General features: G+C 41.2%; 1 protein-coding gene across 1 annotated transcript in view; it reads left to right on the top strand.

The window, feature by feature from the left end:
• The window catches only part of TRABD2B (TraB domain containing 2B), a 305,155-nt gene that overhangs the window by 207,717 nt on the left and 85,114 nt on the right, over nucleotides 1–12,324 (top strand). The window contains 1 exon segment of the mRNA XM_044430334.1: nucleotides 10,917–11,091. Within this exon segment, the coding sequence (XP_044286269.1) occupies nucleotides 10,917–11,091 (175 nt within the window).

Genomic DNA, 12,324 nt, shown 5'->3' with positions numbered 1-12,324 from the left:
TATGCATGCACTGGATTTCTTGCCCTTGCCTCTCTCTCTCTCTCATTCTCTCTCAGACCTTGGTCTGATCCAGCAATGCTCCTCTTCTTCATTTATTACATTTATTTTTCTTATTCCCCACCCCACCCCCTTTCACTCACTAGTGCCTCCTCTTTGCACCAAGGAAATGCTGGAGAGATTTCCCTCTCTGGATAGGTGGGGCAAGAAGTCATGCCTTGGAGGCTCCCGCTTTCTCCCTTTTAACTTCCTCTCTCTATGGTGGTGATTATTTATTTTTCAGTAGGCTGATTTTTTTAAAAATCCATTTAATTTTTGCTGTCAAACTCACGAATAATCAAATCTGCAAAAGTTAAACCCAGGGAAGTTGAATTTGATTGCATCTTTATGTAAGTCTTGAATCCTAAAATTTTGTTTTCATTTTTCAGAATGCAATTGGTACATCTTAGTAGAAGTTAATAAGAACTCTGGCCCACTGAAATCACTGGGAACTTTGTTTAATTGAGTCATGACTAATTCCACCCCATTCATAACCAAATGGGACTTGGTGATAAGTAGGGTTGAGATTAATCCTTTTGGAATTTGTCCCACTAGGATGCACAGACTTCCTCTTGTGCTGGCCCTGCTCCTGCAAATAAAGCTGAGCCTGGAGGAAGTCTATGGATACTCAGGCAGCTCCCATTGGGCAACTGGCAACCTTCCCCAGCTGCCATTCCTGGTGGCAGACTTCTGTGTTCATTGCTACCAGCTGCAGCACACACGGAGGAGGGGCACAGTGGACGGGCACGCTGGCCGCCATTCCCAGGGGCCAACCTTTTTCCCCACTCAAGCACCAGCAGGCATGGAAGAACAGCCCTTCTTGCACAGTGCTCAGCTCCTGGAGAGCACCCTGCAAACGCTGGGCACCTACACCAGGAACACGTGCTCTGGGCCACTGTGAGATGGATTAGAGTCCAGGAAGCTGAAACTGGAGAACCTGGCCAATTCCTCTCACATCCCTTGTATAAGTTACCTCGCTCTACTGCACCCAGAAGTCTTATCCAAATTATTCGGAGGCTAATCTCACAGAGCAGAACATGGAAGTTATATATAATCTTTAAAAACAAACAAAGAGAAATAACTGAAGTGCAATGCTATAGTCATGAGATCCTGTCTAGGCAGGAATAAGATTTCCCAGAGACCCTCCACTAGTTTGGAAAGGCACTCTGACCTTATAACTGGGCAAGCTTGGAGAGCTCTACTCCCCATCCTAGTCGTCAACCATTCAGTCTTGTCCAACCCTTGGCCACTCTATAGAACATTGCTCTCAATGCCTCATACTCCTTCCTTCAAAATCTCCCTACTCCACACTCTCCTCCCCTCCCCACCCCCAAAGAAAAACCACTCAGTCAACACAGAAAGATTCACACTGGCTTTCTTTCTGAGGTCACAAGATCAACCTTGAAGATGAATTTTAAGGGCAAAGAGAGGAAGAAGCTTTTATCACAGGCAAAGAGAGGAAGAAGCTTTTATCACAGGCAAAGAGAGGAAAAGCAGGTAGAATATCTGCCATGGTACAATATCTCAGATTCCTTTCTTTGTATGCCATCTAAGGATTTTGCAGAATGGGAGAAGCATGGAGGTGTGGAGGGTAATGGGCATTTTGATTGGACTGCACCCCTAGATAGAAAAAAGTTAGCCAAAGAAGGACCAAATGCATGACTTCCAGCTATGTTTTCTTAAGATGTGTTTCATATAATCGAAATGCCAATTAAGATAGAGAAGTGCACTGTATGCTTTGTACTGCTTTGCAAAAAGATGATGTCGCTCCCTTTCACCTCTTATTTTGCAATGCTTGGAAAGTGTTTATTTAACTGTTGTAGATAGATGTAGGTATTTGAAAAACAAAAAGAGGTTATTATTTCACTAGGATTTGCTGAATGTCTCTTTAAGAGAGAGAAATATTTTCCCATGCATAGTTAAGCCTTGAAGACTGTAAATGCATTCTGACGCTGAGGCTACAAAAAGAAAGGAAGAATTTGGATTCAGAGAAGGGAACACAATCCAGAGAACCCCAGTGTCTCATCTACACAAACCAAAACACATCTCTGTTTAGTTCTATGGTTCTAGGAAATTTCTGTGGGGGTGCATGTTTTAGCAGGCATCACAATCTCATAGTGAATGTCTGACTGCAGGACAATTTAAAATTCATCACAGTCCAGTAAATTCAAAGTTCTGACACACACATACACAGGATTCATTTTATCTGTAGTTTCCTCCCCTTCTCCTTCTCCTTCTCCTTATTTCACATGCACACCTCTGCCTCATGCTTTAATACACAACCAAAGATGTGTGAAATCATGCCAATCATGCCAAGGGGAAATTTATAGAAAAAGCTGGCTGCATATAGAATGTTTAAAAACAAAATAGTAATGATGCTTTTATGTATTAGTGGTCGTAGGAGTAGTACTTGAGAGAGAGCTGTTTATCCATGCTAATTAAATTCAGTGTAATTAATCAATCACAGAGCTAGTATGGTGAAGAGGTTAATAGTGTGGCTCTGACACTCAGGTGATCTGTGTTCTAAGTCCCCGCTCAGCCATGGAGCCAACTGGGTGACTTTGGGTCAGTCACAGACTCTCAGCCCAACCTACCTCAAAGGGTTGTTGTTGTGGGGATAAGATTGAGTGCAGCAGGAGGGGAATTATGTAAGCCATTTTGAGTTCTTAAAAAAAAGACAGATATAAATTGAATAAAATGAATAATATTTATGCATTTCTGTTGCTAGTATAGAAGACTATGGCTGTCTGGCCCATTCCATCATCATCCCCATTGTCCGCATTATCTCTCCTTAATGTTGCAGGAACATAGGTCTTAGTCTGCCTACCAGAGATAATCTCAGTGTTAATATCAAGACAAATTTGTGGATACTGTGAAAAGCAACCAAAGGTTTCAAATTCCCCATTGCTAAGCAGATCACTATTAAAACTATGATACCTGAGATTGCAATTCTATGCATATTTAGTCAAAAGAAAAAGTCGTATAACTTCCAGCATGTATCAGCCAGCATTCTGAGACCCTGGAGTCCACAAAAATCACAAAAATCTATACTTTATTTATTTCACGTCTATACCACCTATGGCTAAAGCTTCTTGGGAGGTTTACAACATTTTTCTGCATTTGTGTGCTTCTTTCTAAGAAAAAAAAAATGGTATGCAATATGTATATCCATGACAGAGGGATTATCATTGTTTTGTTCCTTGCTGTAATACAAGTGAGGTTTTAGATCTACTGTTCCCAGAATGAGGGGACATTTAGCTGTGACAGCAAAAAACCAGGATGGAAAAGCCATTGCAGTCATGGAAATGCTGACTCGGTTAAAATCCAAGCTCTGTTTCTCATAGTGCTTCTATAAAGGACACTGTTTAAGTTTGGGAGTAGGTGCATATACTCTTGTGGTATTGAACTACAGAGAAATTGTGGTATGAACTACAGAGATTTGATGGGTTTTGTTTCCTTTATGTTGCAAAAAGGAACTGCAGTCTGCATTTCAGGAAGAGAGCAAAGATAATGTTGTTAGTTGAGTCCTAAATGTGGTGTGTGTTTAAATAATCTGATTCCTGCAGTCCCGCAAAGTCAAAGACCCGTCCATTTGAAAAGGGTTCAGAGTCATGATGTTATCCAGTCGATATACCTTCAGTAACTATAAACGCCTTTTTATCTTTCACTCTCTCCCTATACCAGATTGCCATAATTCCCCCCCTTCCTTTACATTTTTGCTGCTTGACACCCACTTTGTATCATATCTTTTTATCCTTGTTTTTATCATCATTTATCAGATGCAATGTTGCGTGTTGTCATTGTTATGGCTGCATTGGTTTTTTTGTTTTTTGTAAGCAATCCAGAGACTTTTAGTATTGGGACAGCATATAAAAACTTTAAATAAATAAATAAATAAACAAACATTTTGCCAAGCAATTTGAATAACTTCTTTCTTCCACTTCCAATTTTAATTTTAGTACATTTTTAATTTGTAAAATTCTTTATGATTTTTAGCCTTTGTGTCGTCACAACTCTTATGATAAAGGCCACTATAATTGTCCTCATTAGTATGATTACTATTTGTACATTGTAGATGGATGACTGACTTAAATTTGCCCAGGCACTCTGCAGAAAAAAATGGACCTTGAAACCACATTCTGCTAATCCTTACTGGCTGTCACATTAAGCACAGTGTTTCAGGCTACTTTTCATGGTTCCTTGCAAACTCCTTCTACTCTTGTGCTGATTGTTCTGTAAAACTAAACCACAGGGTTTGGTTTGGAAACTCTGGGCCATATGTTCAATTAATTACTAATTTCTTTTCCCGTTTGATGAGGAGCATCTTGCTAACTAAGCTCACAACTGGTGTAACAAATGGTTGAGCAAACAGCAGTTATCACTTTAATAACAGCACAACCCAAATTTAATTTTCTTGTTGCAGGATGAAATAACCATGAATTGCTCTTCCAGATGTTATAAAGGTCCATAAATCACAGCAAGCAAGTGTCTTCTATGTCCAGGTCATATACTTTACAGTGAATTTATAAAATGCAATACTTAGTTGACTCTCATTAGCCCCAGAATTGTACATTTCTGCACAGATGAGAACTGCAGTTATTTGTAAAATAATGTTTTTCACATGGCGACCGCACTCATAATTGGGTTGCTCATATTTTTGCATGTTCGTTGCTTGTTGCACATTTCTATGATAGGGCATGGCACAAAATGCTTTCAGTAGCTGATTCTCTGGAACAAAGAGAATTTTCTTGGGGTATCATCAGACTCAACCAGCTCCAACATATACCACCAATTAGAGCAGTGCCCAAGAATAATTTCTGTGTGCCAGGTACAAATGTTTAACTTATCTGCATACCATGAAAGACCTTGTCTATTTTGAAAAAGGTGGATCACTATTTAGTGTCCTTCAGCTACCATTTACTTCTTCTTATTCCCTTACGTTTCTGTCTGCCTGCTTCGTGTGAATGTATATACATTTATTCTGCACCGGTAACAAAATACACCTGGGCATCATTCTGTATTCCTGAGATCTAGTGTGATTTCTTCTACAATCCCGGGGGACCTCACCCATTTTCTTATGTTTCTTTTGAGGCCTGCCATTCAGTGTCCCTGATTTTTATGGAGCTTGACTGCCCCTCTCTCCCCTTTACCCTGGGGCTTCTGTTTGTAAGAAATGTCTGCCAAAAGAGTCAGTGTGGTGTGATGCTCAGAGTGCTGAAATGGGGGCCTGGGAGATCCAGGGTTTAGTCCCCAGTGCTACCTCTGCATACAACAGAGGTGTATGAATGGCACTGCTGGATACAAAGGGTCCATTCCTTGGTATGCTTGGCCCAATAAAGCACATCAAGGGTGAGAGATTAAAAACTTTTCATGAATAAGTTTGATCACAGCAAAGAGGCAATCAACCAGGAGCACATGGCAGAGCTCCCTTTTATACCCTGGATGACCAGGTAGCAAAGGCAGCTGCTAAGTGGGTTGAAATTCCCTCTGGGACTCCTGATTGGCACATTTGAATTCACGTGGTCTCCATGTGCACCTGGGAGGCTGGGTCATCTTAGGGCTGTGATGAAGGGTTTCAGGCAGGAGATTGCTCAGTCTCTGGCCACTGGTGGTTCTCTGTTGTTGTGTAGATGTTTGAGAGGTGACCAGCCAACCCATGCCTAATGCCAGCCAGCCAGGAATGCCCTGCTCTGAACGGCAATGCTCAATTGGATAGACCATCAGTTTAATCCAGCATGACTTGCCATATGCTGTTATGCATTCTTGAAACCATTTTCACTAATAGTTTGTTTCATTGAAGCGAAGTGAACAAGTGGTTTATTGGCTATTTTCCTTCTTCACCTCAGTTCATTTTGAAGGAATGAATTGAAATGATCATATGGGCAATTTACTAATCTTTTTCCTGATGCTCAAGGTTTACAGTGTTCAATTTTTCCCTAAGATCAGAAAGGACAAATTACTGAGAACCTTTCTTTTTCTCACCCATCTCACTTCAGAATGCAAAATAAGTTAGTTTCACTCTGAGCCAATGCCACACAGGAATCATTTTGAAAACCTGTGTCACTCTTGGTGAATGATGCAGTAATAGGATATAACTTGGAAAACCTGTAATCTGTTCTTCAATGGTCAATTAATCCATTTGTAAAGCCCAGCATAGCTTATGGGCCATCGGTAGCAACAGTTAATAATTTCCAAAGTGGCAAGTTTGTTTCCGTAACATAACTTTTGAAATATATCCTTCCTCTTGTTCTGAGCAGTAGGATTCACAATAACTCTTCCTTTGCAGAGAAACCACTCAAACTGCTGGAAGTACCAGCCAGTTGTAAATGTGTATTATGTCTGCAAAGTCATCCCATTCAGAAAGCAACGCTTCCTTTGCCAGTGGGTAGAATGTGCTCAATGCACAGCGTAAAATAAAGGCCTGGTGGCCATGCATGTGTCATTTTCAGAGCAAGCAAGTGGGAAGGATAAAAGGATGTGCAGGCAGACCTAGCTCCTCTCAGTGTCAGAATGACTCCATCCAGCAAGTGTGTGTGAGAGAGTGAGAGGAAGCAGATGGGACCACTGCTTGATTTAATTGTGGCACTGGCTTTTTAGTAATAGTATCACATTAAAAAAAAATAAAGGATAAGTAATTGTATGTGACCATTTCCCTGTGACTTGGAAAGACAAACTTCAAGGAGAAACAGTTGCCTTCTTTGACCCAGGCATGGTGAATATTGAAGTGAAGAAAGGAACTTGGAAACAGAAAAAGAAGAATTGGTGCATGACAGGCTAAGTTACATCCCGATTGCGGTTATGATACTTTGCAAAATGTACTTACTTGAAACATTTATCTTTCTCATCCAAAGCCACAGAGCAGTTATCGTAAGCATGGAGGTCATGAGCAATGTGATGATTTACAGCACCTTGGAAATGATGTGTTACATTTTCAAGGATGTCTCTTAACTGTGGTCCATCCTTCTATTTCCAGAAGCGTGGGAACTGTTGTCTGCTCTTAAGCATAATTTTAGGCTTTAGCCACCATTTTCCTGTTAGGGTAGTCTTTTGCATATGATGGCTAATCTATCAAAGTAACGACACAGAGTGATAGACATGGCCAGTGGTATCACAGCAACCTGGAAGAATAAAATAGAAGAATGCTCGATGAGGCAAATTGGGAAGATTCATGAGGAAGGAGGCTATCAGTAGCTACTAGCCGTGCCAACTCTGGGCTCCCGCCTTCACCAGAAGTGGCATGCCTGCATACACCAATTGCTGAGGAGCTTGGGCAGGAGGTCTTGAACCCTCTCCCTTGAGGGAAACTGTGGGCAGCTGGTTTGCCACCATGTGCACAGAGTGCTGCGTTGGACGGACCACTAGTCTGTTCCAGCATGGCTGTTCTTCTGAGGGATCAGACAGCAGTACTGTTCTCACTTCTGTGTGCAATGATCAACATGGATGTTAGTTTCCAATCTTTTATGAAATAAACAATATTAACCTATGTTTGAAAAGGATGCTGAAGGATATCAGAATGTAAAGTTTTAAGATTCACCACCCTTTACATATTGTTGACCAGAAAATCTTTCAAAATCATTATGCCCCTTAGGAATAATGCACCATCTGTTTCTCTTTAGGAACATAAGCTCTTATGAGGAATCATACAAAAGAAATTTAATGATAGTAATGTCTGGCAGCTACTCTGGTCATAGCCGTATGCTTTGATTTGTTTCTACTGGAAAATGAGTACACCTGACACTTGCTACTAAATAGATTTCTGTGCATACAGATGAGCTAATCTTGTAAATCAAAGTATAACATAGTACCAGAAGTTTGTTTACCATTATGTTTTTGCAGCTTCTTTTTGACTGTTTTGCCCAGTCTCTGCATTGTTGCACATCTTTGTTACAATTCTGCTGTTCTGTTCAGTCTGCAGTGCATTGAAATGTAATGATCCCCAAGCAGAACTCCCATATATTGCTCATCCTCAGCAGTTTTTTCCTGCTACCATGGACCCCACTACTGGGGAAATATTATTTATTTAATCATGCTTCATCAAGCTATTGGAACTCAATAGCAGTAGAAAGCTTATCAATATCCATAGAAAGCAGTGTACCAGCTACATCATCTTCAGCAGACTCCCTGAAGGCTTAATCCACAACTACAGTTCCAATATAAACTCAATCAAAAATAAAGGCAGAATTAATTCACCTTGTGCTTACACAAAATAGCATTCCTGTGTGAATTCTTTAACTTCCCTATACTTTCCAACTGCAGCTGATAGCTAGAAACAATGCTATGGTTGCACCATTAATGCTCATGGAGGCACAGGGCTTGATTATCAAGGTGCTTCAGTGCTGTGAAGTGTACTTGGGCAGTCACTGCGGTAGCTCTTCTCTACAGTGTGTATCCCCAAAATAATCCCTCCCACTTGAGATAACAGTGTCAGTTGAACTGTTCCCTTGCTGTTTTGTGGGATGCCCAAGACAAGGAGACCATTAACAAATGCCTTAAGGCACAATCCACAGTGTGTGTTGGCCAGAAAAGGGACTACAACTCCCAGCATGCCCTAGGAACATGCTCTTACATATTTAAGGGCAAAGTATGCATGCCCTTAATTGTGTGCATGGAACTTCCTGATTTGGGTCAGGACTGTGGGAAAGGGAGCTTTAATCCTTTTCTCACCGGAGCTCTTCCTATGCAAAATCACGACCCTCTTGCTAAGCTGATATGTACCTTTGTTGGAACAAAACAGTGGCCACTTGAATGTGCCTTTCCTACTTTGGAGATATCCATGAATGGGTTAAAAAAAAGAGTAGAGCAATCACTCATGAAAGTACTGCTCTTACTCTAATTTGCACAGAACTACATCCTGCTGCATCAATGGAATTTGGTTCTCTGGTTCTACCTAAACCATTATCAGCATAAGTAGTCCACTTCTGTATCATTCCCACATGTTTTTCTTTATCTTCCCATTGGAAGCACAACTGTGAAACTCTGAAAACTGAACAAAACTGTTATTGAAGTGAAACATGTCCACTGACAAGGATTTATTTCACAAGGAAGGGGAAGCAGGAGAGGAAGTAAGAAGGACAATAAAGATAAATATACAATGTAAGGGAAATCTGTTTTAAAAAGTGGGGGTTGAGTCCAATAAATTAGAAATTTGCCAGTGAGCACTTAGGGCCTGTGTCAGGTCTGTCTGGTGCTACGCAGTCATTAGCAGCTTTCTTGGCCTTTGTCCCTTCGTGGCTGTGGAGTTCCTACTAGTCAGATGATGTATGAAGACAGAAATCCATGCCACCCATGCCTTCTCTGAATGGTCCTTTTTATTCACTCTCCCTGCTGTTTGCCCAGTGCCTTTTCTCTTTCTATGAAATCATCCGACCTGCATCAGAATCTCTTACTGCAGCTCTAGGGTCAAAAACTATTTTGTGTCATTTTGTAGTGGGCTACACTATACAGAATTATTGGTAACTTTAAAGAAGGCAGACTCTGCTCACTTTGTGTAGGTTCTAAACTTAAGCTGCTTATCAAAGAACTGAATGGGAATATGAAAATAAAATGTAAGAATAGTTCTTTAAACCCGCACAGTCCTTTAAATCAAGGACAGCTCTGTTAAGTAGAACCTATGGACAGCTTTGCTTATGTACATGTTCTTCTCTAAGTGTAGACACTGGGTGCGCAAGGAGACCGAGATACACAATAAACTAGAAAGTTGGATACCTCACTGCCTTCCAACATAGCAGAGAACGGTTTCATATGGGTTTGTAAAGTTGTAGGGTTAAAAGTACTTATGTGCCTACTCAGTTTGCTGTCCAAGTGCTATCTGTTGAAAGACAACTTCAAGGTCCATTCCGCTCTCCTTTTTGAGAGTTGTTTATCTGCAAACAGGATCAGGCAGTCCTTCACGCAGAGAATATCTTCAGATAGAAGGTGTCCTGAGAAACGCAGGATTGTCAACTGTAAAGAAGGCCATTCTTGCTTGTCTCCCTCCGTGATTTCATGTACCGGAAAATAGTGGTCCATTTTCTCCATTTTGCTACCAGCCCCTATTTCTGGACTAAATTTTTCAATTGTCCTATAGAATCACATGGTTGGATTCTCTAATTATCACTGTTAAGCTTTAATGAAGACTGAATCTAAGCCATAAGGTTCTTCCTGAATAGGAAGCAGAAAAGGCTGAACAAGAAAATGACAGTAAAGCAGCTGAGCACTCTGAGGATGGAATTTTTAGGTCCTACACAATATAGTGAAGGCTTCATATGTAACCCAATTTTTTCCATTACTACAGTAATTATCATGCGTTCAGCAGTTCCAGAACACATTTTCATTAAGTTCATCCAGAGCTGTACATCTGACCCCTGAATATGACGGAGTCTAGGACATGTGTACAAATCAGATACAAATGCATGTGTGTATGCACAGAGTGAACTCACATTTGTTGCAATGTTTAAACAATCATTATATGCTATATGTAACCAGTCTGGCCCCATAAATCAGCCAGGAAAGGAACAATTGTAGGGAACTTGCTTTCCCCTGCTCCTGAATTTGCCTTTATCCTTTTCCTTCCTCCCCATCCCTTCTCATTTTGTGTCATGTTTTTTACGTTGTGAGCCTGAAGGTGGGGACCAATCTGTTCTTGAGCTTTGCCAGGGTAGAATCCTATGCATATTTAGACGGCATGGCTGTGGAATGTAGAAAGAATTGGGCATTTCCCTCCTAAACATCCATATGATTGCACTCTTAGCCACTCTGGCAGCCTTTGCTGTTATGGCTCAAATGCTTTGAACAAAACCTTTCGGTTGCCCAGTTGTCCTCCATCGCAATTCCTTTTGATTACACCATTTTTTCCTCTTGCATGCCCCCATATTAACAGTGATTCTTGCCTTCCATTTCAGCTCCCTAATTTCATCAACACAACCCTTCCTCCACACGAGCAGGTTACAGCGCAAGAGATCGACAGCTATTTCCGACAGGAACTCATCTACAAGAGGAATGAGAGGATGGGGAAAAGAGTGATGACTCTGTTAAGAGAGAACACTGACAAGAGTTTCTTCTTTGCCTTTGGAGCAGGTAGGGTCTGAACGCACTGTTTTGTTGAGCTCCATATCCATCACATACACCCTCACACACAAAAAAACTCCAGGTTATTTTCTGAGCTAATCTGGCTGTCACATTCCTCTTTCCTCCCCACTCCCATGTCATCCCTTCCTCCCCATTCCTCTGGCTATTCCCAGACATTCTTCCCACTAGGTATCCAAATCCCCAAATTCCCTTCATTTCTTTACAGATGATTGACTGGGTCAGCAATGAGAGTAGTGACAATGTTTTGGGCAGAAGTAAGGAAGGAGGTCTATCCCTTCCTATTCATTCTAGCAAATGATGCAGCCAGAAAGAGGATCCGGTGTCTCTTGGCAATGTCCTTCTGCAGAGAGACTAATTTGGTAATTTGGTATTCGCTGGGTTGGATTTTTATTTGAATCAGAGGAGAATTTAGAGCTCTCTCAATGACTTTTCTTTTGAAGTGAGCACCAGAAGCCCCAAATCTTGCTTCTGTTGTCAAAACTGGTAAGAGTCTGTTGAAGTTCCCCAGTCATGCACTACTGAGTTTTTAAGTTGGACTGAATCAGAATCTACTTGTGTAACTCAGTGTGGTCATGAGAACATAGGTCTGGACTTGCATCTATGAGATCTTAGCCCAGTTTTGTATGCAGTGGTAACCTTTTATGCAATGGTAGTCCCTTGGGTTCTTCTGACTCACTCTGTAAAGATGGAGTGCCACTGAGCTACTGTGAGGATTGTTGCACTTTGAATTGCAGCAATTTATGGAAGGTAGGAATAAGTTGCTCCTGATATGTATTTCTCCAAATTCAAGACAACTCAGTCCATCGCTTTAATCATCTCAATAATGCCTTCATTACTCGCAGAGGCAACCTGTGGAAGGCAAGTGAAGACAAGTCTGTCCTACCATTTTCCAAGCAGGATGCAATTTTATCTGAAGTACAATATTGTGTGTGTTAGGACTTACTGTGCAGTGAATAGTATGCTTTCAGAACAAGCTATCCCAGATTTTATTCAAACCTGCACCCAGAATTCTCCATCTCCACTAATGTTGATGTCACACACCAACTCTGCGCAGTAACTTCGAGGCACACTGCCACTGATGAAGCCTTCTGTGCTTGATGTTCAGGGTTTGTATAATGCTGCAGGTTACCATGTTTTGCTGGTGCAGTAGACTGTATGTCCCAGCACCTCTGTTGATATGATGACCTAGAGAACTTAATCCCAAAACCATAAACCCTAGAT

Source organism: Varanus komodoensis, unplaced genomic scaffold (assembly GCF_004798865.1).
Source record: "Varanus komodoensis strain SLA01 unplaced genomic scaffold, ASM479886v1 scaffold20_1, whole genome shotgun sequence".
NCBI classification, from domain to species: domain Eukaryota; kingdom Metazoa; phylum Chordata; class Lepidosauria; order Squamata; family Varanidae; genus Varanus; species Varanus komodoensis.
This window is presented reverse-complemented; position numbering and strand designations above follow the sequence as displayed.